Source organism: Apium graveolens, chromosome 7 (genome assembly GCF_009905375.1).
Source record: "Apium graveolens cultivar Ventura chromosome 7, ASM990537v1, whole genome shotgun sequence".
In the NCBI taxonomy this organism is placed as follows: domain Eukaryota; kingdom Viridiplantae; phylum Streptophyta; class Magnoliopsida; order Apiales; family Apiaceae; genus Apium; species Apium graveolens.
The window spans coordinates 254,631,158-254,659,073 of NC_133653.1; the positions used below are offsets into that span (position 1 = coordinate 254,631,158).

The window sequence follows — 27,916 nt, forward strand, 5'->3', positions numbered from 1 at the left end:
ACTCTCTAAAAATATGAACAATTGAAAAGGCCGAACGTGTATAAATTTATACTAATTTTAAAGATTATATTTTAAAAATGATTTCTTGCTAAATTTTCATGTTGAAGAATATGCGATATGTATAAGAACTCGGGTTATGGAGTGCTCTCGGGTTTGAATCTTCCATTTATTTAATTAAAATATTTGTAATGGTATTGGTTATGTATGTTGTCCGCTTAGTCGATACGAAAAATGTATCATACATTGTGGACAGTTTCGAACAAAAAGAATATCATATAATTGAGAAGAAATTTGAAGAATATAAGATCATGTTGAATCTCCTCTACGATATCTTAAGATTTTAGAGTCACCGGATACTTAATAATTTAGCATGAATTTTAAATTTAGAAAGAAAATTTAACAACATTTTATTACAAACATTCTCTTTTTCAGAATGATAGTTTAAAAACAAATGAATTCTCATAATAGTATAATCTTAAATTAAGATTTTAAAAATTGTGAAAAAAGTTTATGCGGTCGACATTAACAATGTCATAAAGTCATTGATATGAGTTCAAGCGTTCAACAATGAGAATTTAATCCAGCCTTAAGGGGAGCATTAAAGCTTGAAAACATCAAAAGAAAATGAAGAATTTTGAAAGAGACAATCAACTATTTGGGCTTCACATATATTTTCAAATTAAGAGAAATAAGGAGCGAGACAACATTAAGGGAAAGGGGGAAAAGGATAATATTGTCTTTGATCACGCCCACGTAGCTAGAAAATCTTGACAAATTGGATTCACAACAACAACAATAGAAATATTAAGAAAAATTAGCAAATTATGCGACAAAAGTAGACTTATAGACCCGTGTGATGTTGTCATTCATGACTAAAACAAATTGTGACAACCTCAATATTCGTTACAAAAACAAGTAACGGTTCTGTATATTTTTATTAAATTCTCTCCAAATCTTCTGCCCTGCAACTCTGCAAATTTATAACATGTATGATTCAAGAAATGAGTGCTCAGACAGCCATATCAGCACCTTCGATTTTCTCGGACCGATAAACGACAGTTGTGACAGGAATGTGGCAATGGATCCTTGTGTCAGAGAGTCTCAGAAGCCTGACAAATCAAGAAAGTTGAGTGATAATGAAGGGATTCAATTTAGGCCTAGCAAGTTCAAAACAGGAGATGATCAACATGGTGTTTGTTCACAGCCTTCATGGTCGAAAAGCCCGCCTCGAGGTCCATGTCTCAACAAGACTAGAAATTCTCCTCCATCTTTGAGAGTTCAGGCCATTGCAAGAGGCCAAAAGGAGCTTATGGAGATGGTTAAGGCCATGCCTGAGACGTTGTACGAGCTTTCGTTGAAAGATCTTGTTGATCATCAGAACGATGGAAATGAAAAGCAAGAAGGTGAAATAGAAAAGAATGAAACTGACAAGCAAGAGGATAAAACAGAAGTTGATCAAGAAAAGAGCAATTTCACTGTTAACAAGAAGGCTATTGTGAAGAAGCAAGGAAGTGTAAGAAGACAAGGAAGTATAAGAAGGCATGGAAGTGTAAGAAAGCAACAAAGCCTAAAGAAAATCGAAAAAAAGATGTCGAGAAATGAAAGCACTGTAAGTGAGAGTAGCAACAAAGGGTTATTTCTGAAGATGGTGTTTCCTATGCCATTTGGAGGAGGGAACAAAAAGAAGGTTGCGAAATCGAAAACCAAGGCAAAACCAAAGGACAATCCTAATCCTTATGCTAAAGAGTCTACAAAGCTTGGTAATAACATTAGTACTAATAGTAATGCCAGTGATAAATCTGCAAAGAGTAGTAATCATAAGGAGTGGTGGAAGAGAAGATATCCCGTCGCGTCGGACAGCGAAAGCAGTGGATTGAGTAGCAATGGCAGTAGCGGTAGCAGTGGAAGCTCAGCCAGCAATGACAGCACTGGAAGCAGCATTAGCAACAAGAGCAACAGGTATCTCAATCATTTTTTTCCAGAATACTTTATTTATTTTTCATGATTTCGATGCACCTTTTACGGTTTAGTGATTAGATGCTAGTTCCGAAAAATAAAAAATAAACTACAAATTTTATAGAAAATTCTTTTATAAACAAAAACGGCTCGGTTTTTAAGTCTGAGCGGAGGAATCCTCGTGCGGATAACAAGAGACGTTACGGTAATGCTAATGAGAATAAGAATCGGAATAAGAATTTCTGAGAAAATTGTATTTGTCTTTTTAAGAAAGTAAAAGAATTACTTGATAGATTTAATCTGTTAAATATTTTTATAATTAATCCTACAAAAATGATAGTGATAGGTAATTCAAACCAACTAGTAATCCTGAGGATTGTTTAATAGAAAATCAAATGAGTCAGAGATTCTGAGTCTGAAAAATACAGGGGTTTCCAGAAGGAATGTTAAGTTTAAAATAAAAAAGCAAATAAACGTTTATGTAGCTGTACACGCATACGTTACAACTCGTGCAACTCAGCTTACTGGTTAAAGGATATCATTTTATAAAATTATCAGTCTAAATTATTGTGCTTGCTTTTCTGTTATATAATTACTTAAATGCAATAATATTATATAATGTTGTATCAGTTCTTGAGCTGGTAACAGTTTACCGTAACTTGGATTTCGTAGAACGATTGTTATCACTGTTGTCGTTAAATTACAATAATGTAATTTCCTTATAGCGTGACACTTGTTACATTTATGTATATTGATGTTTAAGTATGATTTAATTACAGGAAAAAAGGTGGATTGCTTAACGGATGCTCACCCTTCTATTACAACAAGAACAAAACAATAGTAGAGTGACTTGCATAATTCAAAGCTGCCCCTGCCCTGCAAATCAAACTTTCTGTATACAAATTGAGCTTCATACATAAATGCCCTTACCTCAAATATAAGATATTCTTGCAGATGATATATGATAAAGTTCAAATTTTGTATAATCCTTGTTTTTTTTTGTGTTTTTAATTCTTTTTATTGTGTTAGAAATCCAAATTGATTTTCTCTTGTTTTTTTTGTTATACAATGATTAGCATAATTAGATGTTCATGTCTGGGATTTATCTATTGTGTCTGAAAATAATTTGATCTTGTCTAAGTTATTTGTTTTACACTGTAATGATTAGCATAATCAGTAAAAACCCAAATACTGTATCAACCTTTCATTTCTCCAATCAACAAAATTTAACAATTATGCTAAAATAATTTTTTTTATAAAGTGCTGTCCATGTACATTGACTACTAGCTCGTTTATTATGAGGAAGAAAAAGAGTTAAGTGGTTCAAATATAAGATGGAGAGAACTCTGAGAATTGATAGTTATGAGCTTGTGCACAAAATGCAAAATAGTTAACCACAAGATTATCAAGTATATAACATTCCACAGAGGGCTTTATGTTTCTGGAGAAGAACGATGATATTTCCACATTTGTATGCACTTGCTTTACAAATGTAAAAATCTAACAAAGAGATGATTCCTCCCACTGTGGGGGAAAATACCAGGTAAACAAAAGAAAAACAGATGACTTCATATGTTGTACATTCAGAATATCATATGTGCACTTTGTTAGATACCCTAATATCCAATTACTAGGAATATCACCTTGATTGCTGGTGTTTAATGTTTCAAATAGTCTTTTGGAGAGACCTGTACTACCATGCACAAAATGTACGAACTATTTTTGATGTGACCTGTTAGGGTTAGAGGACGATGAAGACTTGGATTTTGCAAAATCAACCAGATCTCTGAAAAGTGCATCTTCGGAGTTCTCTTGTTTCTTTGGGGTGCTGGAGTTGATGGAAAGATTATTTGCTTGCTCAACTAAACTGTCATAGGAGGAACCAGATCCGCTACTTGAATGAGAACTGCCAACATGTTGCTGCTTAAAGAACTGTTTTCTCTGGCTATGCTTGGATGGCGGGGGTGGAATAAACTCAGGAGTTTCCCAAGGAGCTGGAGGCAGTGGGTAAGTATTTGTTGTTGGAGCTGGTTCTTTGTATGCCGGCTGCTTCTCAGAGAACATGGAAGCAGTGGGGTTAATAAAATCATCTGATGGTGCTCCATTGGAGGGTATATTAGAGTCTGTGTTTTTCCCATTTATTGGTACATGTGAAGGAGATTTATATGCTTCAGACGTTCGTGGGGGAAGCTGTAAATCATCACTTAAATTATCAAGTGTAGCATATAAATATTCAATCGTCCCATAAGCCGGAAGTTTTGGTTTCCTTGATGGCAGTGGAGGAAGAATTGGGCTTTCACCTATAGGTTCCATTTGATCACTTTGTGCTTTTTGTCCTTGTCCCTTCAAAGTATTCCTCGTTGATGATGGAGAAGGAAGGATTGGCATTACAGAGTCAGATGCCGTCTTATCACTTGCAGTTTTTTGTCCTTGATCACTTTGCGCTCTTTGTCCTTTTCCCTGCAAAGTATCCCTACTGGATGGAGAAGGAAGGATTGGCATTACACAGTCAGATGCCGTCTTATCATTTGCGGTTTTTTGTCCTTGAACACTTAGCGCTCTTTGTCCTTTTCCCTGCAAAGTATCCCTACTTGATGATGGAGAAGGAAGGATTGGCATTACACAGTCAGATGCCGTCTTATCACTTGCAGTTTTCTGTCCTTGATCACTTTGCACTCTTTTTCCTTGTCCCTGCAAAGAATTCCTCCTTGAAGATGGAGGGATTGGCATTACACGCTCAGGTGCTATCTCATCACTTGCATTCTTTTGTCCTTGATCACTTTGCACTCTTTCTCCTTGTCCATGCAAAGTATTCCTCCTTGATGAAGGAGGAAGGATTGGCATTACATGCTCAGGTACCGTCTTATCACTTGCAGTTTTTCTTCCTCGCCTATCTCTCCGCCTACAAAAACATGACATCATATTTAAAAGAATACTAAACATACACACGGGGAGAGAAATCCAGGATGTAGTAAATGTATGATCCATAACAGACACACACAGGTATATAGAATCCAGGATGTATGCCACATTGCTCCTTGGTAATTTATCATCTCTATAATTTTCAGCGTATTATTCTCATAATCCGTGCATACTTCAAACCCAAAATGTTTAAGTACTTGGCAAAGAAAATCTTTACTCCCATTCCAATGAACTAATTAATCACTTTAGCAACTTTGAAAAAAATCATTTAGCAACTTTTATGAACTATTACGCACATGCAGTCATCAATCATCACTTTTCTGATTAACATCGCAATACAGGTTGTGTAGTGCCGTATTAATTGAATTATCCGCAGACGCTTAAATAGAAAACTAAAACAATTATCATAAAATAATCCTAATGTAATAAAATTGCCCGGTTGGAGTTGGAGATTTTCCGATCCAGAGCCATCCGGGATTCTTTTGGTTTCCCATATTTGTTCTACGTTTGGTTTTTCCACCTCTTCATTTTTCCTCAAAATTAGCTATTTGTTCATCTCCATTATAACTTATAATATTAGCAGTCACTTAATGTTTGAGTCCAGTGGAGAACTCCAAAATTTACAAAAACCTAATCACATCAAACTTGACGGCGATAACAAGTAAAAGGATCCTAAACATATGAATATGAAGTAAATAAATTAGTATCACCTGCGAGCAAGTTTAGAGAAATCATCTTCCAACTCGTACTCGTCCTTATCCTCACGACTCACATTTACCAGAGGTGCACTTGGATTCTGCGTTGCTACAACTTTTGGAATACAGACTCCTTTGGCAATGTCAGCATAATGCGAAAGAACATGTTGCAATGTATCATTTAGAGCCAAACCCTTCATCATCAGTTCCTCATCCCTAAAAGTCAACAACCTTTCAGCAGCTAAATAAAGTACCAGAAAATAATCATAAAATTTAAACGTCCATTTCCTTACAATGCATTGTCTACAAGAACTATAACACGCTTTTGGTATGCACGACACTGATCAACCAAGTCAATGATCACTTCACCTTGAACACCCTGCAGGATGGTACATATTACTAAGTGATTTGACTTTGGCATGACAACTGATCGGACAGACACATTAATCATGACATTATGTACCTCATTGTTCTGAGGATCCAAGAAATTAAGCATCTCCATTAACACATTTGCTACTCCACTAGCAGTCTGAATCTCTTCCAAGCTGCATTAAGTTTACATACATAATTCTGTTAAAAATGACTGGGTCTAAAGTGGTAAACGTTATATATAGAGAAAGTCAATTACACACACGAAGGAAGCTTGAGAAAAAGAATGATCTACTTGAGAACTAAATGAACATAATTGTTTTATAGACACTGATAGTAGGACGATCTGTGTGTTTTGTACACATTGAAAGTTAGTGCTTTCTTAAAACACACAGGAAGTAACTTTAAATTCTTTCTCTAGTTAATTATAACATACAGATGGAACTTATATTTACATTTGTGGTTTTAGAGAAAAGAAATAAATTTCTTTAAACCAATAGCAGTTGATGACCCAAATGGTTGAAAACTAATATTTTTCATTCTAATTATCACCCCAAGAAAAATGGGCTCAGATTTTATTAGTTATAGGTATGTATCTGATTAAGTAGCATCTCCAATGGATAAGAACCCTTGGTTAAAAGGGTGTCAAACATACCATAAATAAAAAAATTAGAGATTATGTAAACAATTATCCACTCAGCCGGTGCATTCCTCTTAACTAAAATTTTAGTCAACCCCTCTATATTGGCTATACTTTCGAACCTCTATAGACTTGTAGTGAAAATCCACATCATCAATTACCATATAAAAATAATACATACTGTTTATAACAACTTTAAATAATAATAACATAATATTTTCAAAATATAGCCAATCATTGTAGCCAACTCCAGCAGAGTACATCACCTTACAAGTTCAACAAATTTCACATAATCATTATTTTATACCATTTTAGACAACCCCGGATGCTCTAAGTTATAAGGAACCTCATTCAGTAAACTTTCCACACTCCACAATGTTTGGATCAAACAAGTATGTAATGTAAAGTAAAAGAGCTTATATGTGCCAAGTACTCAACAACTGAAAACTATTTTGCACCAATTCTTATCATGTAGTCTCTGCAAGAATCTAATAGGCATGGAATAGTATAGAGAAGTTCTATTGTAATGGTATACAAGATTGTAATATTACTCGAGTCCAGAGGGGTCAGATTGAAGAGAAGCCTGAAAAGCTACAGCTTCCTCATATGTCGAAGTAGAGTCAGTACTTGCTGGCTGCCCTACTGGCTGGGTCTGTGGTGATGTAAACATGGCTATGCTGTTCTCCTCATGGGGTGGAAAGTCTACACCAACAGACTGCCAATCAATAATGAAAAATAAATTTAATGATAACCTTTAAGAAATAAATGTCCTTAATAATAATAAACAACATAAAGCGATTAACATAACTTCACAGTATATTTAGTATGATGGTCTATAAATAATAATAATACTACAAGCAAGAGTGAAACAAGATACTTAAGAATATATTGACATTCTCTCCTGTCGATTCAAACATTAAATATTGTATGTCATATGATCTATTTAACCCGCAAACTCTTGCAAAAGAATAATAGAGTTGACTAGATTAAATCAGATATGGGTTGAACAACCACCTGTAGTTCATTGTAAGCGGCATAGTACTGAGGATACTGCCCTCTGGATCCTCCAAGAGCTTCTTGCCAGGTATTAATTAGAACTAATATTTTCTCCCGAACGTTTAAATCCGCCTGCATTATTAATGTTGAAATGAGGAAGACTAGCCATGTGTATCTGAAATAATAGTGAAACTGACTGTAACTCCAGTGAAGAGGCAGTCACCTTCTTCTTCACAATTTTGACCATTTCACGCAATAAATCTCCTTCAACAATGTGCTGAAAGACAGTGTCTCCACAATTTTTGGTGAGAGTTTCTAGTACCTGAAATCGAAATCCCTTCATGAGTATACAGAGTGTAATAGGTTCGATCATTAACAAGCAACATATTATTAAACACAGTTATAAAAAATAATGCTTTTGATAGCTTTCCTACAGAAATCAGATGCTCATGAAGTGGACGGCCAAAATCGTGATGAAATAAATCTTAACATCACTAGACTGGTTGCAGCAGTCAAATATATGAATCATGAAAAAGCTTTGGAAAGGATACGTTCTTAAGCATATGGCCAGATTCCTTTTTTTTTTTTGGGGGGGGGGGTACTACTAACTACGTACAGGTCACGGGGGCCTAGACATGAAACCAAATGAAGCTGGAAATCACTGAATGTCAATGATTGAGGGAGCCTGAAAATTTATATTAACAATCAGTTTCAAGATGTAGTAGATTGTAATCAAACTGAAGGCAGCGATATATTTGCCCAGCCATTTACCCTGACAATAAATCTAGGGTTTACAAACCCCATGGAAAATCTTATCTAGAATACAGGTCTAGACCACAAAGCATATTGATTACATTTTTTCCGCTGGAAACTCATATCCTTGAATTTTGGGGAAGGGAAGATGCGAGTGGGACCTATGAATATAATATCCTGATGTAATTCTAACCTAAAAACACACTCCGGAATAACGTACTGCAGGACTTTAACCTCTTAAGCAGGGTACACATTACATATTCGAAATGATTATCTCTATCGGAAATTCCTATAAAAATGAGACCACTAGACCATATTATGACATTGCTTCACTGCAGCAATATTTCATTTCAATAAATTAGCGCAAATTAGGATAATCTGGTCACAGCAACATTCATGATTCTAAAAACCAATGACGATTTTACTTACAAAAAGAGCAAGGAGCTGTCTTTTTGGATTTTTACTCCCCAGACGCTTCTTGAGTGTCCTTACTGCATTTCTTGCTTGCCTGGAAGTCCGATCGAAGTGTAAGGACAATTACACTATAATGATTAATGATAATATACTTTTAATAATCAATGTTGAAAGCAGTATGATTCCTTTAGGCAAATAAAATCGAAGACGGCGTAGATAAATGCAAAAAAATGTAATAGCATGGATATTACACCAAGTACTTATTCTAATTATAGAGTTAACAGTCTGCACGACTACACCGATTACACGGTCCAACTAATTCCACATCGAATGTCAAATAAGAGTGTTAAACAACTGTTTCTTCGCCATAAAATGACTCTTGTCTCTTACGTGTCAAAGATATGGTGAACCCTTTAAAGATTAACAATGCTTGTGGTAACATTTTATTTCGTTTTTTTTTTCTTTTTTTTTTGGGGGGGAGGTCTTTCATTGTTTTGTAAAGTACGATATTTAGTGTTTCTACCTAATGAAAGTATTATACTAATATAAAGGGCTTATGATAGCTATACTTAGTGTATTGTTTCCTGTTTCCTGCACATTGTTGCTCATTTATTAACACCATTATCATATCAAGATGCAAGTCATAATTCATGTCGTAGATCAACAAAGACAAATCTGTTAGGAAGCATGAATACCAACTAAACACAAGCCAACCACATCAAATCTAGAAGCAACATAAAAAAAGAACCATACCCCGGATCGTTGTTGATAATATCACAAATCTCGATATTCATTGCCCAATCAGGACCACTCAATTTGTCACTGGTTGCCCTTTCAACACAAACCGTGGCAGACATCCCGCTGTCCCAAAACCTACGATCACCCTCAAACCGAAACCCCAACTACAAGAATCAACACCCTTAGTAAACCATATCACGTCAATCAAATTTATACAGATCAAGAATGTTCACAAATTGAACCACCCAAAAACAGTAAAAATTAAAATCAACAAACAAAACAAAACAAAACCAAACCATCTGCTTAAAAAATCTTAAATACAATAACAACATCAAAATCAAAACTTGCCAAGAACCCAATAGTTACTTAACAAAACACAATCACAAGAAGCTTAATTACAGCTTTTCAACAAAAGGGCATTAGATTTATAGCATCAATCTAAAATCTAGCACCTTAAAGAGACTTATCTATACATAATTCATTATAAAAATCAAACCTTTACAAGAATCTCAATGACCCAATGCAGTAAATAATTCAACTAAAGCAGTAAAAATCAAGAAAATCTTACCACATAAAAAAAACAAATTCAACTAATTCAAAGAAACAAGAAGAGTAAATAAATAATGTTAAAAGGGATCTTAAAAAAGTGAAAATTTACCTGGGTAAGGAAGAGAGTAGTGGGACTAGTGGGGGGAGAAGCTGAGGAGACGTGTATGTAAATGAAAAATTGTGTGTGTATATAATGGATTTATACAGCAAGAAGGTGGTGGAAATGTGTGTGCTAGTGTTGGGTTGGTTGCACTTTTGCGTCAGCTTTTAGGCATTTTCACAAATGCTACTTGTACTTTTTTTACATTTCTCGTTTTTCTTGCGACTTTCGAGTCGTATTTATCCACAAATTTGCATAACTTGGGTCAGCGCGTGATCCCAAATTGCCACATTTTTCTTTCCCTGTGAACAAGATGGATTAAAATGCTTGGAAAATTTTCTGAAAGAATACCATTTTCGAAAGTAATTTTAAAAATGATGTTTTGAAAATTTACCTTTTAAAAATCCGATCAACAAATTTTGCAATCCAAGATATAATTTTACCCTAATTTTAAAAATTATTTATTATTCATTTTCTTGCAAATAAAGTAATTATCTTATTAATATCCGTAAGGCCAACTGAGGGCATATTTTGAAAACTCATTTCTCGACCAACCTTTCAGCTTTTAAGTACATTTTAATTTAGGAAAAATTGTTAGGTCCCAAATATCTGGTGTTAAATAAGATGCCTATAAATTATTTCAATTTTTTTTCAAGTTTTTTGTTAAAATGCGGAGTCAAATAAGCACGAACAAATACGAGGAATATATTATTTTATTAATATAAACTTTGAATTTACTACACTCTAATCAATTACGATAGCTATAATAAATTCCAATTAAAGTATAATATTTCCACTTTAGCAAATCTCCAATGAGGTTGGCTAAATTAATTTGCTAAATTATATAAAATACCGATTATCTAAAAATTTACTAAACTTGTAAGGTGTTTTGTCCCGATGAGACTGCCTATAATTGTTGGCTATAATTTGAAAATTTGAAATTAGTGCATTATACTCATTATTATTAATACAACTATTTTTACTACTACTACCACTACTATAATAATAATAATAATAATAATAATAATAATAATAATAATAATTATTATTATTATTATTACTATTATTATTATTATTTTAAAATATAAAATAAATAATACAATTGAAAACTAAAAAAAAATAAAAATCCTAGATAAACTCAAATTCACTTTCCGTTCTCGAATACCAAATTTCAATGGACAACACCACGCTAATGATTCTCGATATTATGCATGCAGAGGAAGAAGAACATGAAGCAAGAATGAGAATGGCTACAACTTACATTCATCATCAACAACAAAGAGCGAATTTTATCTCACATCATGGCGATGCTACAATAAATCATCGTATGATTAATCGTAACAGGGAAGAACGTCACATAAGACTATATCGTGATTATTTTTCTGATACACCTACATACACAGAAACATAATTTCGTCAAAGATTTCGGATGTGTAAATCATTATTTTTACGAATCGAACAAGCAGTTGTTGCTCATGATAATTATTTTACTCAATAAAGTGATGTTGTGGGAGTGCGTGGACTATAATCACTTCAGAAAGTGACAACAATGTAAGGCATATGTCATAGCCTATTTGTATAATCGAGGATTTAACTCAACTCAAATAAGAATGTAATAAGTAAATAGTGGATCTACCGTCAAAGAGATCTCGCAAAGTAATATCTGTCAAATGATTCAAAAACAAGGTTCGTCTACAGACTTGAGGAATTAATTCACTGGAAGAAGTTCAAGAAATTGATCAAGCCTCAGTGATATAAATCAAGGTTGTGGATTTAATCAAGTGACAGAGATCTCGTCAGGGTATCAATTAATTACAAGGATTTAGTCTGAAGAAAATCAAGAGTATCAAGGTCAAGGCTTGAAGAAACGTCACGGAAGTTAGTCACTCATGAACCAGACAGTACATCGAGTGTCAACATTGAAGTGGTGGAATTGATTCATAATTGACAGTGATTTTCAGAAGATTTTCAGAAGAATGGTTGCTGCTCAAGATTAGTATTAATTCTCTATTAATTAATTAAGTCATATAATTTAATTAAGAAAATAAATTATATCTGCAAAGATTAATTTATTGATTAGTTGAATTAATTGATTAATTAATTCAGAATTAATATTAAGGATTTTCAGAATTTAAATTGAATTAAAATATATTTAAATTCAACACGACAATCTGATTGTACTAATATGACAATCGGTCTGACAATTGATAGTCATACCGAAAGTCATGCTAGTACAAATAATTGTCTTGCCGAAAGTTACACTGGGAGGAGGATAGTCTTGCTAGTTCTAAGGATAGTTCTACCGAAAGTCTTGCTGAGGTAATTGGATTGTCATGCCAGCTCTTTTCTCTCAGGTTGATTGATAAAAAGAAACAGAAGCAGCCATTCAACAATAGAGACACAACACAACAGAACCCGAGAACAAGAAGAAAAAGAAGCAGAACAAATATTTCATCTTCTCTGCTAATTTCAAGACATAATTTCTAGTTTGTAAAGTTAAATCCAAACCACTAGAAATCTTTATCTTGTTCTTGTATAACTATCTAGCGGATCAAAATCCCTAGAACTTAATCTCAAATCGCCTTTAGCATTTGATTCTAATTATTGCAAAAATAGAAAAAGTTCATGTCGAATTTATTCTAAATTTGAGATTAATTCCTTGTAATCGATACAATTGTTGTAACACCTTTCAAGTTTAATAATATTTTTATTTAACTTAAATTTTGTTTCAATTTTTTATTCCGCACTAAATTCGATTATTCGGTATAGTTTGTATTCAACCCCCCTTCTACAAACACATTGGGACCTAACAATTGGTATCAGAGCCTTCTGATTAACGAACAAATCAAGATCCCAGACTTTTGTGATTTTTTTCAACTCCTTGAATTTTTATTTATTCAAAAATTCATAATGACTTCACAAAAAGTTGGAAACGTTAAAATTCCACTATTTGATAAAGAAAATTATATCATGTGAAAGAAGAAGACGCTCTTGTTTTTACAAGTTGCAAATCCCAAATATCCGAACTTGTTAAAGAAGGGTCCAACAACTCCAATGATTATTGAACCAGAGGTGATAGTAGATGATGTTGTGATTACCAAAGCTAGAACCTATCCAAAAGAGCCTGAGGATTTTTCTCCTGCTGAAAAAGAAGAAGCCTCCTTGGATGCCAGCCTTCAGTTAATTTTAGTTGATTCCCTCGATCCCTTGATGAACAGACATGTGATGAACTGTAAAAATTCCAAATACATCTGGGAAACTATTGAGGTGATTAATGAAGGTACAGAGGAAGTTAGGGAGAACAAGTTGGAGATCCTAACCTGTGAGTATGAACATTTTAAATCAAATCCAGGAGAAGAAATTACTGAAGTTTTTGAGAGGTACAATGCGTTGATCAACAACCTAAACATAAATGGGAAATATTATTCAATTAGGGAGGTCAACAAAAAGTTCCTTTTAACACTGCCAACTCATCTTAAACATAGAATCACTGCCATTAGAGAAGCTAGAGATCCGAGTGAGATTTCTTTGGATAGACTCTATAGTGTGTTGAAAACCTATGAGTTGGAGCAGATTCAGCAGAAGGAAGTCTACGGGAAAGATAGAATGGTCAGCACATCTACGGCTCTTGTAGCTGAAGGTCAACAACAACAACAATCTCAACAGTCGGAGAGAATGGTACAGTTTTCCAAGGCTAAGGAAAATGTGATAGTAGCAGAATATGATCCTCCTACTACAAATCAATCCAGTGATGATTTTTATTCCTTGGAAGAGCTGGAGCAATTGGAAGATGAGTCAATGACCCAAATTGTCAAGAGATTCTCCAATGTCAGATTCAAGAGAAATCCCAAGTTCAAGTACAAGTCCAACTACAACAGATTCCAGACAGGTGGATCTTCATCCTCTAACACCAGTAGTGGTGGATACAAAACATGGATGGTTGATCGGAGCACCATTAGATGCTATAACTGCAATGAGTTGGGACACTTTGCCACAGAATGCAGGAAGCCAAAGCAAGTAAGGAAGAACTCTTATGATTTAAATCAGAAGAGTAACTCTGAAAGGGCTTATCTGGCAATGGGAAGAAGCTGGGATGATACTGATAGTGAAGATGAAGAAGAAGGGAATCTTGCTCTTATGGCTATTGATGGAAAAACTTCATCGTCAAGAAAAGAGGTAAAATTTACTGATGCTGAATTAGTTTATCATCTAGGAGGTTCCTTAAATTGTGCTCGTCGTGATAATGAACTGTTAAGTCAGCAGATCAAAGACCTTGAGAAAGAGGTCAATGAATTAAGACTTGTGCACAATAATCAAGACAAGTTAAAAGAACAAGTATCTTTTCTAGAGAATAGAGTTGACTGTTATAGACAACTCGAAACTATTCTCAAAGACAAGATCACCCGTCTTGAGACTAAGGTTAGAGACTACTTCAATTCTTGTTCGAAGGCTAAAGAGTTCTACAGTAAGCAAGTTGTTAATCAAACATCTGGAATAGGTTATGATTACAATGTTGCTATTGGAGAATTAGGCATAAACTCCCCTCCTCATGTATGTGCTAAAGGTAGGGAAGTACCACATGTGCTTAAGGGTGTTGATGAACCCCTCTATAAAGCATCAATTGTTGAACCATTTGATGCGACCTCTTCTGTTATTCAAGAAGAAATACGTGCTGAAGATCATGCTAATGAGAAGGTTGTTTCCAAGTCAAGTGTGTCGAAAGTTCCAGTCAAAGTTGTGAAAGCAACTGAGACTTACTCAGACACACATGAGTTGGATAACAAAATTGCCATGTCTACCATGCATAAATTGCCTGCTGTTAATCACTCTCATAAAGTATGTGGTGTTGCTAATTGTATGTCTTGTGCTTTTAATTTGATGTATGCTTATTTTAATGGTAAACATGTTTCTAGTGATCAGACTACTCCTCGTCAGCATGTGCATAATAAGAAGCATGATAGGTCTAAGACTGCTAGTCCTTCTAAGGCTAGAAAGGAGACATTTGTGCCTAAGCCTAAACAGAAATTTGTTAAGGCTGTTTACAAGGTCAAATGTTCAGTCATTGAGGATGTTGAGACCATTAAAATTAAAAATATTGTTTTGCCTGACAAAGGACAATTCTACAAGTATGCCGGGCCCAACCAAGTTTGGGTTCCGAAGAAGGTCTAATCCATTTGAAGTGCAGGGCATTAAACAGGTGTAACCGGTAGTGTGGATTCTTGACAGTGGATCATCAAGACATATGACCGGAGATAGAGCCCTGCTATCAAATGTGGTTGAGAAAGCTGGCCCCCTAATTACCTTTGGAGATAACAGCAAAGGTTTATCTGAGGGATATGGCTGTTTGCAAGCTGGATATATTATCAGTGAAATTTTGTATATTGTGCTAGGTTATTATCAGGAAGCAGTATCTAACATATAGCACCAGTGACGAGACTTGAGAATATTACGACATATCAGGCACCTGATGCACGTTACACTTAGAATTAGACTCTAGTAAGATGTGTACAAGTGTACTCCTGGTTGGTGAGTCAAAAGAGGAAGTCAATGCACCTCAGTTCATGGACTTTGCAGTTGCAGATCTATTGGACTATGCAATCTCTTCTTCACAATCTCACTTCAGGTTGATATGAACTAGTGTACTGCTCAAGCAATCGTCATATTTATAACTCTCTAATCACTAGGCACATTCATATTGTTTTATATGTGCAGTGAGTTTTAGGAGTAAATCAAACTTCTTTCTACATTAGTGATTTCTTACTTCATGTAAAATCTTTTGAAATCACTATTATACATCATTACTCTCAAAAGATTAAATGTATAATTTTCATTCATTATAGATATTAAGTACATTTTATCTCTCTATATTGCCCTATGTTCTGTGATACAAGTTCAGTCTCCAATGGCTTTCTTTCATTGACAGTCATGAGGTTGAAAACCCACAACGTCTATCCCAGACTGTAAAGACAAACACAGAAACAGAACCAACCAACACTCTCTTACCACTAAATGTAGTATGAATGAGCGTGAGGGAGATAGTGCCTTAGTGCACCACATAAGGAAGGTTCTATAGTCAACCCAGTAGCTCTGTCTACTACATAGATGAGTAGTATTTAAACCAAGACAACTGCTAGCCCCCATACATCTTCTCATAAAGATGTAATGGCTAAAAAGGCTCAAAAACAGTTACTAGATTCATTCTCTCAAAAGGGTGTGTCTATTGAAATTTGCCTGTCGGCCAGGGTATCCGATGTAGTGTCACCACTTCAAATATAAATAATTCTTGATGCACAAGGAAATGTTACACACACAAAGGATGAGTTGACGGAAACAAGAATTTCGACCATTTTAAGGTCAAATTCGATTGTTCAAGGTTCGTTAATGGACCAATTGCCTTTACAGGTGTTAGGAGAGGATACTGATCCAAAAGCCATATGTCAGTGGTCAGTGTCTACCTCCCCAGGCTTAAATCCCCTGGATGCATCTGTGGATAGTGGATCTGATATAGGTGCAGATCGGCAACTTGTTGACAATGATTCAGATATTACCTGATGAGTCACAAGGAAATGTCTTCACAGACATTAGAAGGGAACTTTGATCTTTATGCTAAATTCGTTGGATCATTGTTTACCTTCCAGAATTCCAATCTGGAACCCTAAAAGGGAAACTAGCAACTTGTAGATTATGACTCAGATTCATCTGACGAGTTTAACAAGGATGGGGATTTACGAACTCCCATTGCACCACCTGTGACCTCCTTAAGGATGGCTAAGGTGATTTTCCTTGCAAGTACAGCTGGATTATGGAGCTATGAGAGAAGAGTGATACACTTATGAGAATGAGTGTAAACACGAGTGGAGAGAAGAGTGAAACACATGTGAGGTACACTAAACAGAATCACACACTCACAGTGAGGAAGAAAGAGAAACTAGTTGTTATTTCTTTTCCAACCAAGTGAAATATGAGAACTCCTTCAGACAACGGCATACATTCCTTCTTTAAGGGGGAGATAAAAGCTTAAGTAATAGTTTGGAGGATTCCTCAACTAAGGGGGGGAAATAGCAGGGAGGAAGAAAAAGATCCTACATGTACACTACACCACACCATTGTTGTTTGTAACTACGGATCCTATTGTATGGGAGAAGTGGTAAACACAAGGTGATTTTCTAGTAAGGGAAGAAGCTGTTAGGGGAGTACCATTGGTTTTTATCTGCGGATCCTATTGTACGGGAGAGGTGGTAAACGAAGGTGATCTTCTTTAATCAGTTGATTCTCATAGGGGGAGAAGCAAGAGAGATATATGCTTCTCAACAGGAAATGTGGTTGTACAAAAGAAGATGAAACTACTTGAAGATATGTTCAGTCTAAAGGAACATCTATTTGGAATCTGGAAAAGGTTAAATGTTATCCAGAACTTTTCTGCTATTTACTTTGCATTTCTGTTTATATCTTTTTCTTATTTGTTAGTTGAGTTATCCTCTAGGTATTTGTGTGTTATTGTCTAACAAACAAATAGGGGGAGATTGTAAGGCATATGTCATAGCCTATTTGTATATTCGAGGATTTAACTCAACTCAAATAAGAATGTAATAAGTAAATAGTGGATCTACCGTCAAAGAGATCTCGCAAAGTAATATCTGTCAAAGGATTCAAAAACAAGGTTCGTCTACAGACTTGAGGAATTAATTCACTGGAAGAAGTTCAAGAAATTGATCAAGCCTCAGTGATATAAATCAAGGTTGTGGATTTAATCAAGTGACAGAGATCTCGTCAGGGTATCAATTAATTATTAGTCTGAAGAAAATCAAGAGTATCAAGGTCAAGGATTGAAGAAACGTCACGGAAGTTAGTCACTCATGAACCAGATAGTACATCGAGTGTCAACATTGAAGTGGTGTAATTGATTCATAATTGACAGTGATTTTCAGAAGATTTTCAGAAGAATGGTTGCTGCTCAAGATTAGTATTAATTCTCTATTAATTAATTAAGTCATATAATTTAATTAAGAAAATAAATTATATCTGCAAAGATTAATTTATTGATTAATTAATTCAGAATTAATATTAAGGATTTTCAGAATTTAAATTGGATTAATATTTATTTAAATTCAACAAGACAATCTGATTGTACTAATATGACAATCGGTATGACAATTGATAGTCATACCGAAAGTCATGCTAGTACAAATAATTGTCTTGCCGAAAGTTACACTGGGAGGAGGATAATCTTGCTAGTTCTAAGGATAGTTCTACCGAAAGTCTTGCTGAGGTAATTGGATTGTCATGCCAGCTCTTTTTTCTCAGGTTGATTGATAAAAAGAAACAGAAACAGCCATTCAACAACAGAGACACAACACAACAGAACCCGAGAACAAGAAGAAAAAGAAGCAGAACAAATATTTCATCTTCTCTGCTAATTTCAAGACATAATTTCTAGTTTGTAAAGTTAAATCCAAACCACTAGAAATCTTTATCTTGTTCTTGTGTAACTATCTAGCGGATCAAAATCCCTATAACTTAATCTCAAATCGCGTTTAGCATTTGATTCTAATTATTGCAAAAATAGAAAAAGTTCATGTCGAATTTATTCTAAATTTGTGATAATTAATTTGAGATTAATTCCTTATAATCGATACAGTTGTTGTAACACCTTTCAAGTTTAATAATATTTTTATTTAACTTGAATTTTGTTTCAATTTTTTATTCCGCACTAAATTCGATTATTCGGTATAGTTTGTATTCAACCCCCCTTCTACAAACACATTGGGACCTAACAAACAACACTTCGAATGCTTGCGTATGGAACTGCAGTTGATTCAATTGATGATTATGTACGTATTGGCGATAATTATTTTTAATATTTTGAATTATTAGAAAAAAGGTTTAAACTTTAATGTATTGTACCATTTAATTTAATCCATGTTATGCTATCAAAAGAAAAAAAAATAATATTAGTCGATAATTTAAAAGGATTAACAAGTTACAACTAATTTTTTTTTCCACGAGTTCAACTAATATTTAAAATAAATTCACAAGTTGAAAAATAATTATGTTTTGGATAAAAAACTAAGTTATATTTATTACGCATATTTAATTCTTGGGTTCGTGAGCTCAAACCCTTTAATGGTTGCGCTTGTGTTTCAAGGCTAAAAACTGTCATCACAAGATGCCTACGTATCTCTGTCTATTTAGAGAATCAAGGCAAAACGTAGTTCTGAATGGAGGGGTGAGACCCTTTATATGGATGCTAGTGTCCATTACCATGATGGGGGCTTCGTAAACTTGTCTTTCCCTCTCCTTCTGCCTCTCCCGCTCCTCCTTAGTTAAACGAAGTTGCAACTTTTTCTTTTGGATTTACATAATTTCCTTCTGTCTATCCTGCTCCTCTTTTTGCATTTGCATCATTTCCTTCTGCAATTTCAAGCTCATGTTAATCGATACACTTCTTGAAGAAACAATAACTAATGCATCTTTCTGCATTATTTTAGGAAGTTCCATGCTTTCTGTATCTATTGCTTCATATGCAGCTCTTTTCATCTTCTTAGCAGCTTTTCTTCCAATTGGATGTTCAATTCCTAACTCATATTCCACTCCATGATTAGTAGAAAGTGGACTATCAATCGACGATGAAGACGATTTATTGTCCTTCACAGTTGTCTTAGTTTTTTGGTCAAAGATTCTGCATATTTTGGTGAATGTCGCAACTCTGGAGACATGGTTTGATCTTGCTATTCTCTTTCTAAAGGTAGTTTCAGAGCACTCATGCCAATGTCATATGAAAGTGAATTTTTCTTTCACTAGCGTCTTGTACATTTTCATTGCTTGTCCCATCTGCCAAAGAAATCACAAAAATTAGTTTAAAAATTAATATTAACCTCTAATGTACTGGAGTTTTAGCAAGGTACATACATAGTTTTTACTGGAGTTTATTTTCAAAATTTAATATCACCAGGCTATAAAAGAAGTAACTTATTTTATGCAGAACTATGTCTTTAATAGGATTATAGTGTGCACTAGGCTATGTAATAAGCCAACACTGCACAAGCACCAGATGTACTGTACCTGGTGTCCAGTTTAGTAGGTGATTTCGGGGTTTAATTTGTAGGTAGAAGGGTGAAGAATATTGGGAGACCAAATAGCTAACCATGAGTAACTAGAATTCATATATTAACTATAATTCATAGACTAAATAGCAACCAATTCATAAAATTCATAACTAACCATGAGTAACCATTAAGTGAATTAACAGTCACTTGTTCACTTTCTAGTTACACAATTCACAGTCACTTGGTCACTTTTTAATGGCGGTGACTAGGTGATTTAAAATTATCGTACGTGTGGATGTTTTCAATTCTGTGTTTATCTCGTAATATATGAGAAAAAACAAACAAAACTAACCTAATCAACCGTTTATTAGCTGCCCCTACTAACTCGTTGCACCTGAAATCTTTTACTCCTATAAAATACTACAATACTTGTTAAATTTGTCGTCTTCTATAAAGAACAAGGTAAGTTTCTTGACTCTCTCCTAAAGAAATGTGTAAAAATACTCACATATATTAAGTTAAAGTTATCAAATAACTCACAACTCAAACCTCTGAAAGTCTTGTAATAAATCCTGAAAGAGAGAACATTGGTTGCGAAAAGAAAATTTGATTTTTAAATTGATACGTGATTCATGTATGTAAATTTGGCATTCCGTTATGTCACTAAATCTTATCCACGGGAATCAAGTTTTGCAAGTAGTTAACAAATAACAACAGAACAATGTGGACCTGAATGAAAAAATAAGTAATACATATACACATACACATGTATTCTCAAGACAAAATTGAGCAGAATGCCATGTTTTGTTGGTCTAATAAAAAGAAATTTGATAATAAGTAGTTGGTCTAATAAAGGAAACTCAGTAATTAAGGTCCATTTGATAACAAGGTGATTAGAAGAATTTAATTTAACAGAGTTTAGTACAATTATTCTCCAAATTTGGACAAAATAGAACAATAAACTGAATTCGAATGATGACTTTTATCTCTAACCACGAGCAAGCATTGTCGGCAAAGCGGTGCAATTGAAATTTGATTTTGAAGATGTATTCCTTCATTATAATTATATCAAACTACAAATCCAGTAAGCAAATTTCTAAAAAAATGAATAGTACTTGTGTCTACTAATTAGAGGCATTGAGAAACAGAATGTCTGAAATATAGTTAAGCACTATATAAAAATTCTATTAGAATTGGATGGTCACCTACCTAGTAACATTACTTGGTAAAGGAACACTTACTAATGACTATTTGTGATGTGTGGTTTGCTTAAAATTTAGGATGACTGTCAGCTGAACATGTATATGCAAGAAATAAGAAGAATATTATTGACATAGATTGATAGACTATAGAAATATAGTTGAATAAACTAATATCTATTTTAACGGACCAGTGACTGTTAAAATCATAAAACAAGACAAGATTATAGTTGCAAACCAATGATAAAAACCACTAAACTGTTATGCCTTTGATTCTATTTATATGCATACAGTTTTTGTTAATTTAGAAAGCAGGGGAAGATGCCCCCAGACTCCCCTACTGGTTTCGTCCCTTCACACTTAAACATGATATCTAATCCTTAAATATCATAAAGACAAAACTTTAATAAATGTAAACATGCACAATGTGAAATTAGGAAGTACCTTATCTTGCTCGGTAAAATCACTTTCATTTTTTTCACATATTTGATTATAGTACCCAATAAACTGGCTTACAGAGGTATTAATTGTGGACCATCTATTGCACAACAAAGTTGGCGTTCGATCACTGTCAAAATTTTTGGGCTCATGGTAATAGCTCCAAATTCTATTCCAGTAAGTACTTTGTGTCTGATTGTTGCCTTGAACTGAATCCATGCTAACATGTAGCCAACCGAATAAAAGTAACATATCATCTTCAACTAGAAAGTTTTTTGATCGACCTTTTCTTTTTGCTTGTTTGGTGCTTGTTGGTTGCGCTCTTGGGAAGGGGGTGGTTTAGAGTAAAATATTTCATCAGCTTCATTGTATGTGCCATCATTGAGTAAAGAAGTAAATTGGTGGCCATTTTTAATGATCAAATAGATTTTGGCTGAAACTTGAGAAATTTGACTAATTAGAGGGGCCTTATTATCACTAGTAACTAATAAACGACATCAATTTTTTATATAAAATTAGCTAGTACAAACCACCAGCTTCACATATATTTGCAATGAAAACAACTCTTATAAACTATAGTTCTCTAATACAAAGAAGATATGCAAAGTCTAAACATGGAAGAACTAGATATTACGATACTATTACACTTTAACAACAAAATATATGCTCTCATGTCACTATAACATCAATTTACAATAGTTGAGCAGAATAATCGAACAAACTAATTTAACACAATAGGAAAAATATCTGCAACTTTCTGTTGTGCAACACATGCATGTGTAATAACAAGACTAAATCATATTGACAATCCTAAGATTAAGTTGTTTGATAATCTATTTTGTATTATATAAGTGTATTCCTGTAAAAATATTTAGTAGATTAGACTGGGGGATTTTTCTGTGAACAGTTTCAAGCTAAGGAATAAACTCTGGAAGAAGATCAAGTTCTGATCATGCCTCATAGAAAAGATGTAGAAGCTTGGAGTTGAATAATGTTGTTCTAGGAAAAATGTTCAAAGTCAAGATATCGACAAGTCACAGGTCAAGGGATATCGAGAAGTCCAAAATGACCTGTAGAGAAGTCTGAAATGGCTTATAGAGAAATCTCAGAGATATCGACAAGTCAAATGAAGATGTAGAGAACTGGAGATATCAACAAGTAAAATGAAGATATAAAGAACTGGAGATATCGACAAGTCAAATGAAGATGTAGAGATCTGGAGATATCGACAAGTCAATTTATCATATAGAGATCTCAGAGATATTGATAAGTCATTTCCACCTGTAAAGATCTCAGAGATATCGATAAGTCATTTCTACATGTAGAGATCTCAGAGATATCGACAAGTCATTTCACATATAGAGAACTAGAGACCTCGACAAGTCAAATATACCTATAGAGAACTCAAGATATCGAAAAGTCGTTATACTTATCGATATGTCACTTCTCTATAGAATAAAAAGAGATCTCGACATACTATCTCAAAATCAGAATATAGACAACTTCAAGATTCAAGATTACCAGTCAACAAAAAATTAATTCACTGAATTGAAAAGTCTACAAAAGCAGTTTGAAGAATACAATATCAAGGGCCAAGATTCACTAGACAAAGGATGGTCACAAACCTGCAAAATTCTGCACGGATATGCTAACACCAGAATATGAAATAGACAAGGTTGCTTTAGAAATTGGTTTAGTACATTTTAGTGCAAGTTTTGTAAATCTGTGTTGCTAGTCTATAAACCATGCACGAGTCCTTAGTTTAGAAGTAACAAACAGATCTAAAAATCTTATATTCTCTCAAGATAGAAACCGAGTTCTTATTATTCAAGAACACAGATTTGTAGCAAGACAAACTTAATTAATACAATTAAGTGAGTTTTTGATATTGTGTCTTGTGTGTTCTTACTGTCAAGCATTTTATCTCTACAATCTTAAACTGTTTTGTTCACCAATAATCCAAACAGTTTCAAAAGCCAAATATAATCCTGAAACACATTCACCCCCCTCAGTGTTACATTTCTTTGTATTCAATATCTAACAAGTGATATCAGAGAAAAATTTGAAAGAAAACAGATAAAAATGTTGGAAGAATGAGTGTTCAGAAATTAAGCAGGATCAAGATACCTGTCTTTGACAAGATCAACTATACACTTTGGAAAAAGAAAATGATGTTTCATAAAGATGGCCAACCCCATGTACATACAGATTCTCAAAAATGGACCTTTCATTCCTATGGAAAGGGTTCTAGAAGCCATATACGGAGACATGGTCATACAAGCAAATTATGCACCCAAAGATCCCTTAACCTACACAGAGCCTGAAAAGGAAAAGGTTGCACTGGATAGCAGTTTACAACTCATACTAATCGAGTCTCTTGATAATATAATGTACAACAACATTATCAATTGTGATTCTGCTAAACAGATTTGGGAGAAAATTGAGATACTTTATGAGGGAACATAAGAAGTTGGATCTAACCAAAGAAGGATCTTGGTGACACAGTATGCGAGTTTCATGGCTAAACCTAAGGAAAGTATAACTGATGTTTTTGAGAGGTTCAATAAGCTGATAAATAATTTGCAGCTTCATGACAAATATAATGAAGCTGACGAGGTAAACCTGAAATTTTTGCTCACCCTTCCTGACCATTTGGAATAAAAAATTTCTGCTATTAGAGAAGGAAGAGACTTAAGCATAATGACACTGGAAGTCTTGTATGGGATCTTGAAAACTTATGAGCTGGAAATGTTACAGAAAAAATCACTGAGAGCTGGTCAAGGACATGTTGTTGATGGAACAAGTGCCTTGGTTGCCAATGACAGTATGTCATCTGATGATGAACTAGAAGCTCAAACTTCAGTTGTTCAAATTGTTGAGCAAAAGAATAAGGAACCATAAAAGTAAGTCGTATTGGAAATAGAAGAGGATGAATTCACGCCCTTGATGGACTAGAGAAAATAGACCAGTTAATGGCTTATCTTGCGAGAAAATTCTCTAACATAAGGGTTAAGAAGCCAAAATTTTTCAAGAACAAGGGTCAAACATCCAATAACAACAATAATTGGAAAGGAAAAACAAAGTTCAACTCAGCTAGCAAAGGTGGCTACAAAATAGGATCTGTTGACAGATCAAAGATAAGATGTTACAATTGTGATGAGTTAAGCCACTTTGCTCTCTAAGTGTAGGAAGCCAAAGAAGGTGAAGAAAGATAAAGCTTATTTGGAGTTGGAAGCAAAGTATGAAGCTCTTTTGAGAAAGCAATATGGAAAGACTTATATTGCAGAAGGCAAGAGTTGGGATGATACAGATGAAGATGAAGATAATGAAGAATTTGGGAATTATGCTCTCATGGCTCTAGAGAAAGGAGAATCATCTGCATCCAAATCAGAGGTACAAAATCTAACCACAATTGATTTAAATGCAAGTCAATATAAAGAAACTGTTGAAAAGATGAGTGTAGAGATGTTTCATATCCACAAAAACATGATGCCAGCTATTGAGGAAGTGAGTAGACTGTTAAAAATCAATTAGAAGCTTGAGATAGAAAAACAGGAATTGGAGCTGCAGCTTGTTGGTCTTGAGACAGTCAAGCAAGAGAATAAATATCTTAAGAACAAGATTAAGTGTGCTAGTGAAGTGGAAGCAGTGTTGAGAGAAAAACTAGAGAATAATGATTTGAAGCTCAAATAATATAAGAATGCATCTTAGTTGGTTGGACAATATCATGAAAAAATAAAATATGTGCTAACATAGCTATTGGTTTGGATTATGAGGCATTAAATTCTCACAAGAAAGGTGAAGCTGACAATGGAAAAGAAGCAGTGAACCATGATGTTCCTGTGATGCTAAAGAAAGTTAATGCACCTCTGTTCAAAGCTTGTGAGGTTGATTTCAGTGAAGTTGAGTTGGTCATCAAGCAAGAAATTGCAGATGAAGATATGAGAAGAAAAATGCAGAAACCATTCCTACTGTTGAAATTTAAAAGAAGCCCATAGTAAACCAAACTGCAAAGACACCAACCAAGGAAGTCAAAACTGAGAGTGCTGGGAAAAAGAAAAAGAACAGAATTGGAAAAATAGGAGTAAACAAGAACAACAACTATGCCTATATTGCAGATGTAATATCCGGGATATATTGTGTAATTATTTTTATCAGTAAATAAATATTCTGTATTTATTCAGTGAATTTTGGTGAATTATTTGCTAAGTGGTATCTGTGTTTGGATATTTAAATATGATAAAATTTGAGTATTTTAATTTTTATATGTTCAAAATAAAGTGTAGATAATTGTGATATTTTTCTATAAATTTTTAAGTTCTTATATGATTTTATAAATGATTTATGGATTTAATAAATTATTTTTCCGAGTATTTATAAACTATTTTGTATAATCAGGAACCAACCAACTTCAACCGTTTTTACGTTTTTACAACCCGGAAGTCTCGGGAAAACTCCTTCCTAACCTAATTGCAATATTCCGAACATTTTCCATGTTTTGACTTTTTCGATCCAGAGTACGGTTTTCCCTGTGCGGGTCCCGACGCAAAATTTTCGATACAATATTCGTTTCGGTAAATCGATAAAACCCGTATTTTCGAGAAACGAGATATTTTGATTAAAATATTATACTATCTTCTCATAATTCGTGTAACCAAAGCACTGAGACCATGTCTGTATTTACAAAATGTATAGTTTTGGATAATTATCCTAAAATCGGTACCGATTTGGATCTGTTTTATCAAATAAACGTAATATTTTATATCTGATATGATCCAACGGGGTACCAATATTCCGTAAATATAAATAGCCTTTACCGTAATTTATTTTGTGTAAAATATCATTTGCAGTCAGTAAATTATATACTTTTCGGAGAAAATCATAATATTCATAATAGTTTCTAAAAATCAAACACTAATTTTAAGGCGTTACCGATATCCGATTCTGAAGTTCAAGTAACCAAAACAGAGGTATTGAGGAGTACTATCAGATTCAAGAATTTATTTTACTGCAGAATCAAAGGTTAATTTCTTATAATTTTATTTATTTTCGAATTATTTTGGATTAAATTATAAATTTTTGATTTTGATGTTGTTTGGGTGATTTGATGCTTGCATGTTGTAGATAATTTCATCCTGACCATTTTGGTTTATCATATGTTGAATTTGGAGTTCAATAACATGCTCAAATCTGTGTTTTAATTTCGAATTGTAAAATTAGGGTTTATAACTCGTATGAATGTTTTCAATTGAATTTGGGGGTTTCTGTTTTAGGGGTTATTAGATTGATTGGTTGTTATGGATGTGTAGAGCTTGAAAAGAGGAATCGATTGGTGGTGGTTTCATTAAAAAATGATACCGGAATCGAGCTGGCCGGAGAAAAGAAGAACTCGTCGTCCAACGAGTTTTCTTTGGGACTTTCCGGCCAACTCAGGGGTTATTTGTGTGATTTGATTGCATGAATAGATTTCTGGTGTTGTGTAGATCATATCTGGAGCTTGTGGAGGTGTGACGATTTCGGAAACGAATTCTCCGGCGAGGCAGGGTATTTTCCAGCGAACCCCTGTACTTTTTTAGAGTTTAATCCCTGAAGTTTTGGGGAACAAACAGTCTAGTCCCTGTAGTTTCTAGAATTTACAAAATTAGGATTCCTGTTTTAAAAATTTATAAAAATCATATTTTCTATTTATTTTAATTTCAGAAATTCGTTTCTAATTATTAAAAATTCTAAAAATCATTATTTTAATTCCAAAAATTATTTTAAATTCAAAAACAAATATGAATTAATTAATTAATTAATTATATTTAATAACTAATTAGTTAATTGGTCAATTAATTCGATTATTAATTGATTAATTGATTTAATTAATAATTATTTTTATTGATTATTTAATTAGATTTAATTATTTATTTTGATTTAAAAATTCTGAAAAATAGTTTCAATCTTTAAAATATTATTTTAATTATTATAAAATGATTTTAAAGCCAGATTCGGGCAATCAACCCTGTTAATTGTTTTTAAATGATTCAACGACCCTTTTTAATTTTGAAAAATATTTAAAAATTCGTATTAAATATCTGAAATATCATTTTAACACCGAA

General features: G+C 33.8%; 2 protein-coding genes across 2 annotated transcripts; one reads left to right on the top strand and one right to left on the bottom strand.

The window, feature by feature from the left end:
* The first annotated feature begins 834 nt into the window (after positions 1 to 834).
* LOC141670487 (uncharacterized) lies at positions 835 to 3,070 on the top strand. The gene is made up of 2 exons (XM_074476363.1): positions 835 to 1,959; positions 2,736 to 3,070. Exons 1-2 carry the CDS (start codon positions 986 to 988, stop codon positions 2,803 to 2,805), a joined length of 1,044 nt encoding a protein of 347 aa, XP_074332464.1. The 5' UTR covers positions 835 to 985; the 3' UTR covers positions 2,806 to 3,070.
* Positions 3,071 to 3,366: 296 nt separating this feature from the next.
* LOC141671363 (uncharacterized) lies at positions 3,367 to 10,300 on the bottom strand. The gene is made up of 10 exons (XM_074477584.1): positions 10,142 to 10,300; positions 9,499 to 9,647; positions 8,761 to 8,839; positions 7,802 to 7,900; positions 7,597 to 7,710; positions 7,134 to 7,297; positions 6,037 to 6,118; positions 5,867 to 5,952; positions 5,589 to 5,789; positions 3,367 to 4,858 (listed from the first exon to the last, which is right to left on the bottom strand). The coding sequence occupies exons 2-10, from the start codon at positions 9,600 to 9,602 to the stop codon at positions 3,673 to 3,675; spliced, it is 2,115 nt and encodes a 704-aa protein (XP_074333685.1). The 5' UTR covers positions 9,603 to 9,647; positions 10,142 to 10,300; the 3' UTR covers positions 3,367 to 3,672.
* Between the last annotated feature and the right edge of the window lie 17,616 nt (positions 10,301 to 27,916).

Coding starts and splice junctions, on each gene's coding strand:
- LOC141670487 (XM_074476363.1), top strand. CDS start 986: ATGTATGATTCAAGAAATGAGTGCTCAGACAGCCATATCAGCACCTTC. Junction 1,960..2,735: donor ATTAGCAACAAGAGCAACAG/GTATCTCAATCA, acceptor ATTTAATTACAG/GAAAAAAGGTGGATTGCTTA.
- LOC141671363 (XM_074477584.1), bottom strand. CDS start 9,602: ATGTCTGCCACGGTTTGTGTTGAAAGGGCAACCAGTGACAAATTGAGT. Junction 7,298..7,596: donor CCGCTTACAATGAACTACAG/GTGGTTGTTCAA, acceptor ATTGATTGGCAG/TCTGTTGGTGTAGACTTTCC. Junction 5,790..5,866: donor GTTCTTGTAGACAATGCATT/GTAAGGAAATGG, acceptor GTTGACTTTTAG/GGATGAGGAACTGATGATGA.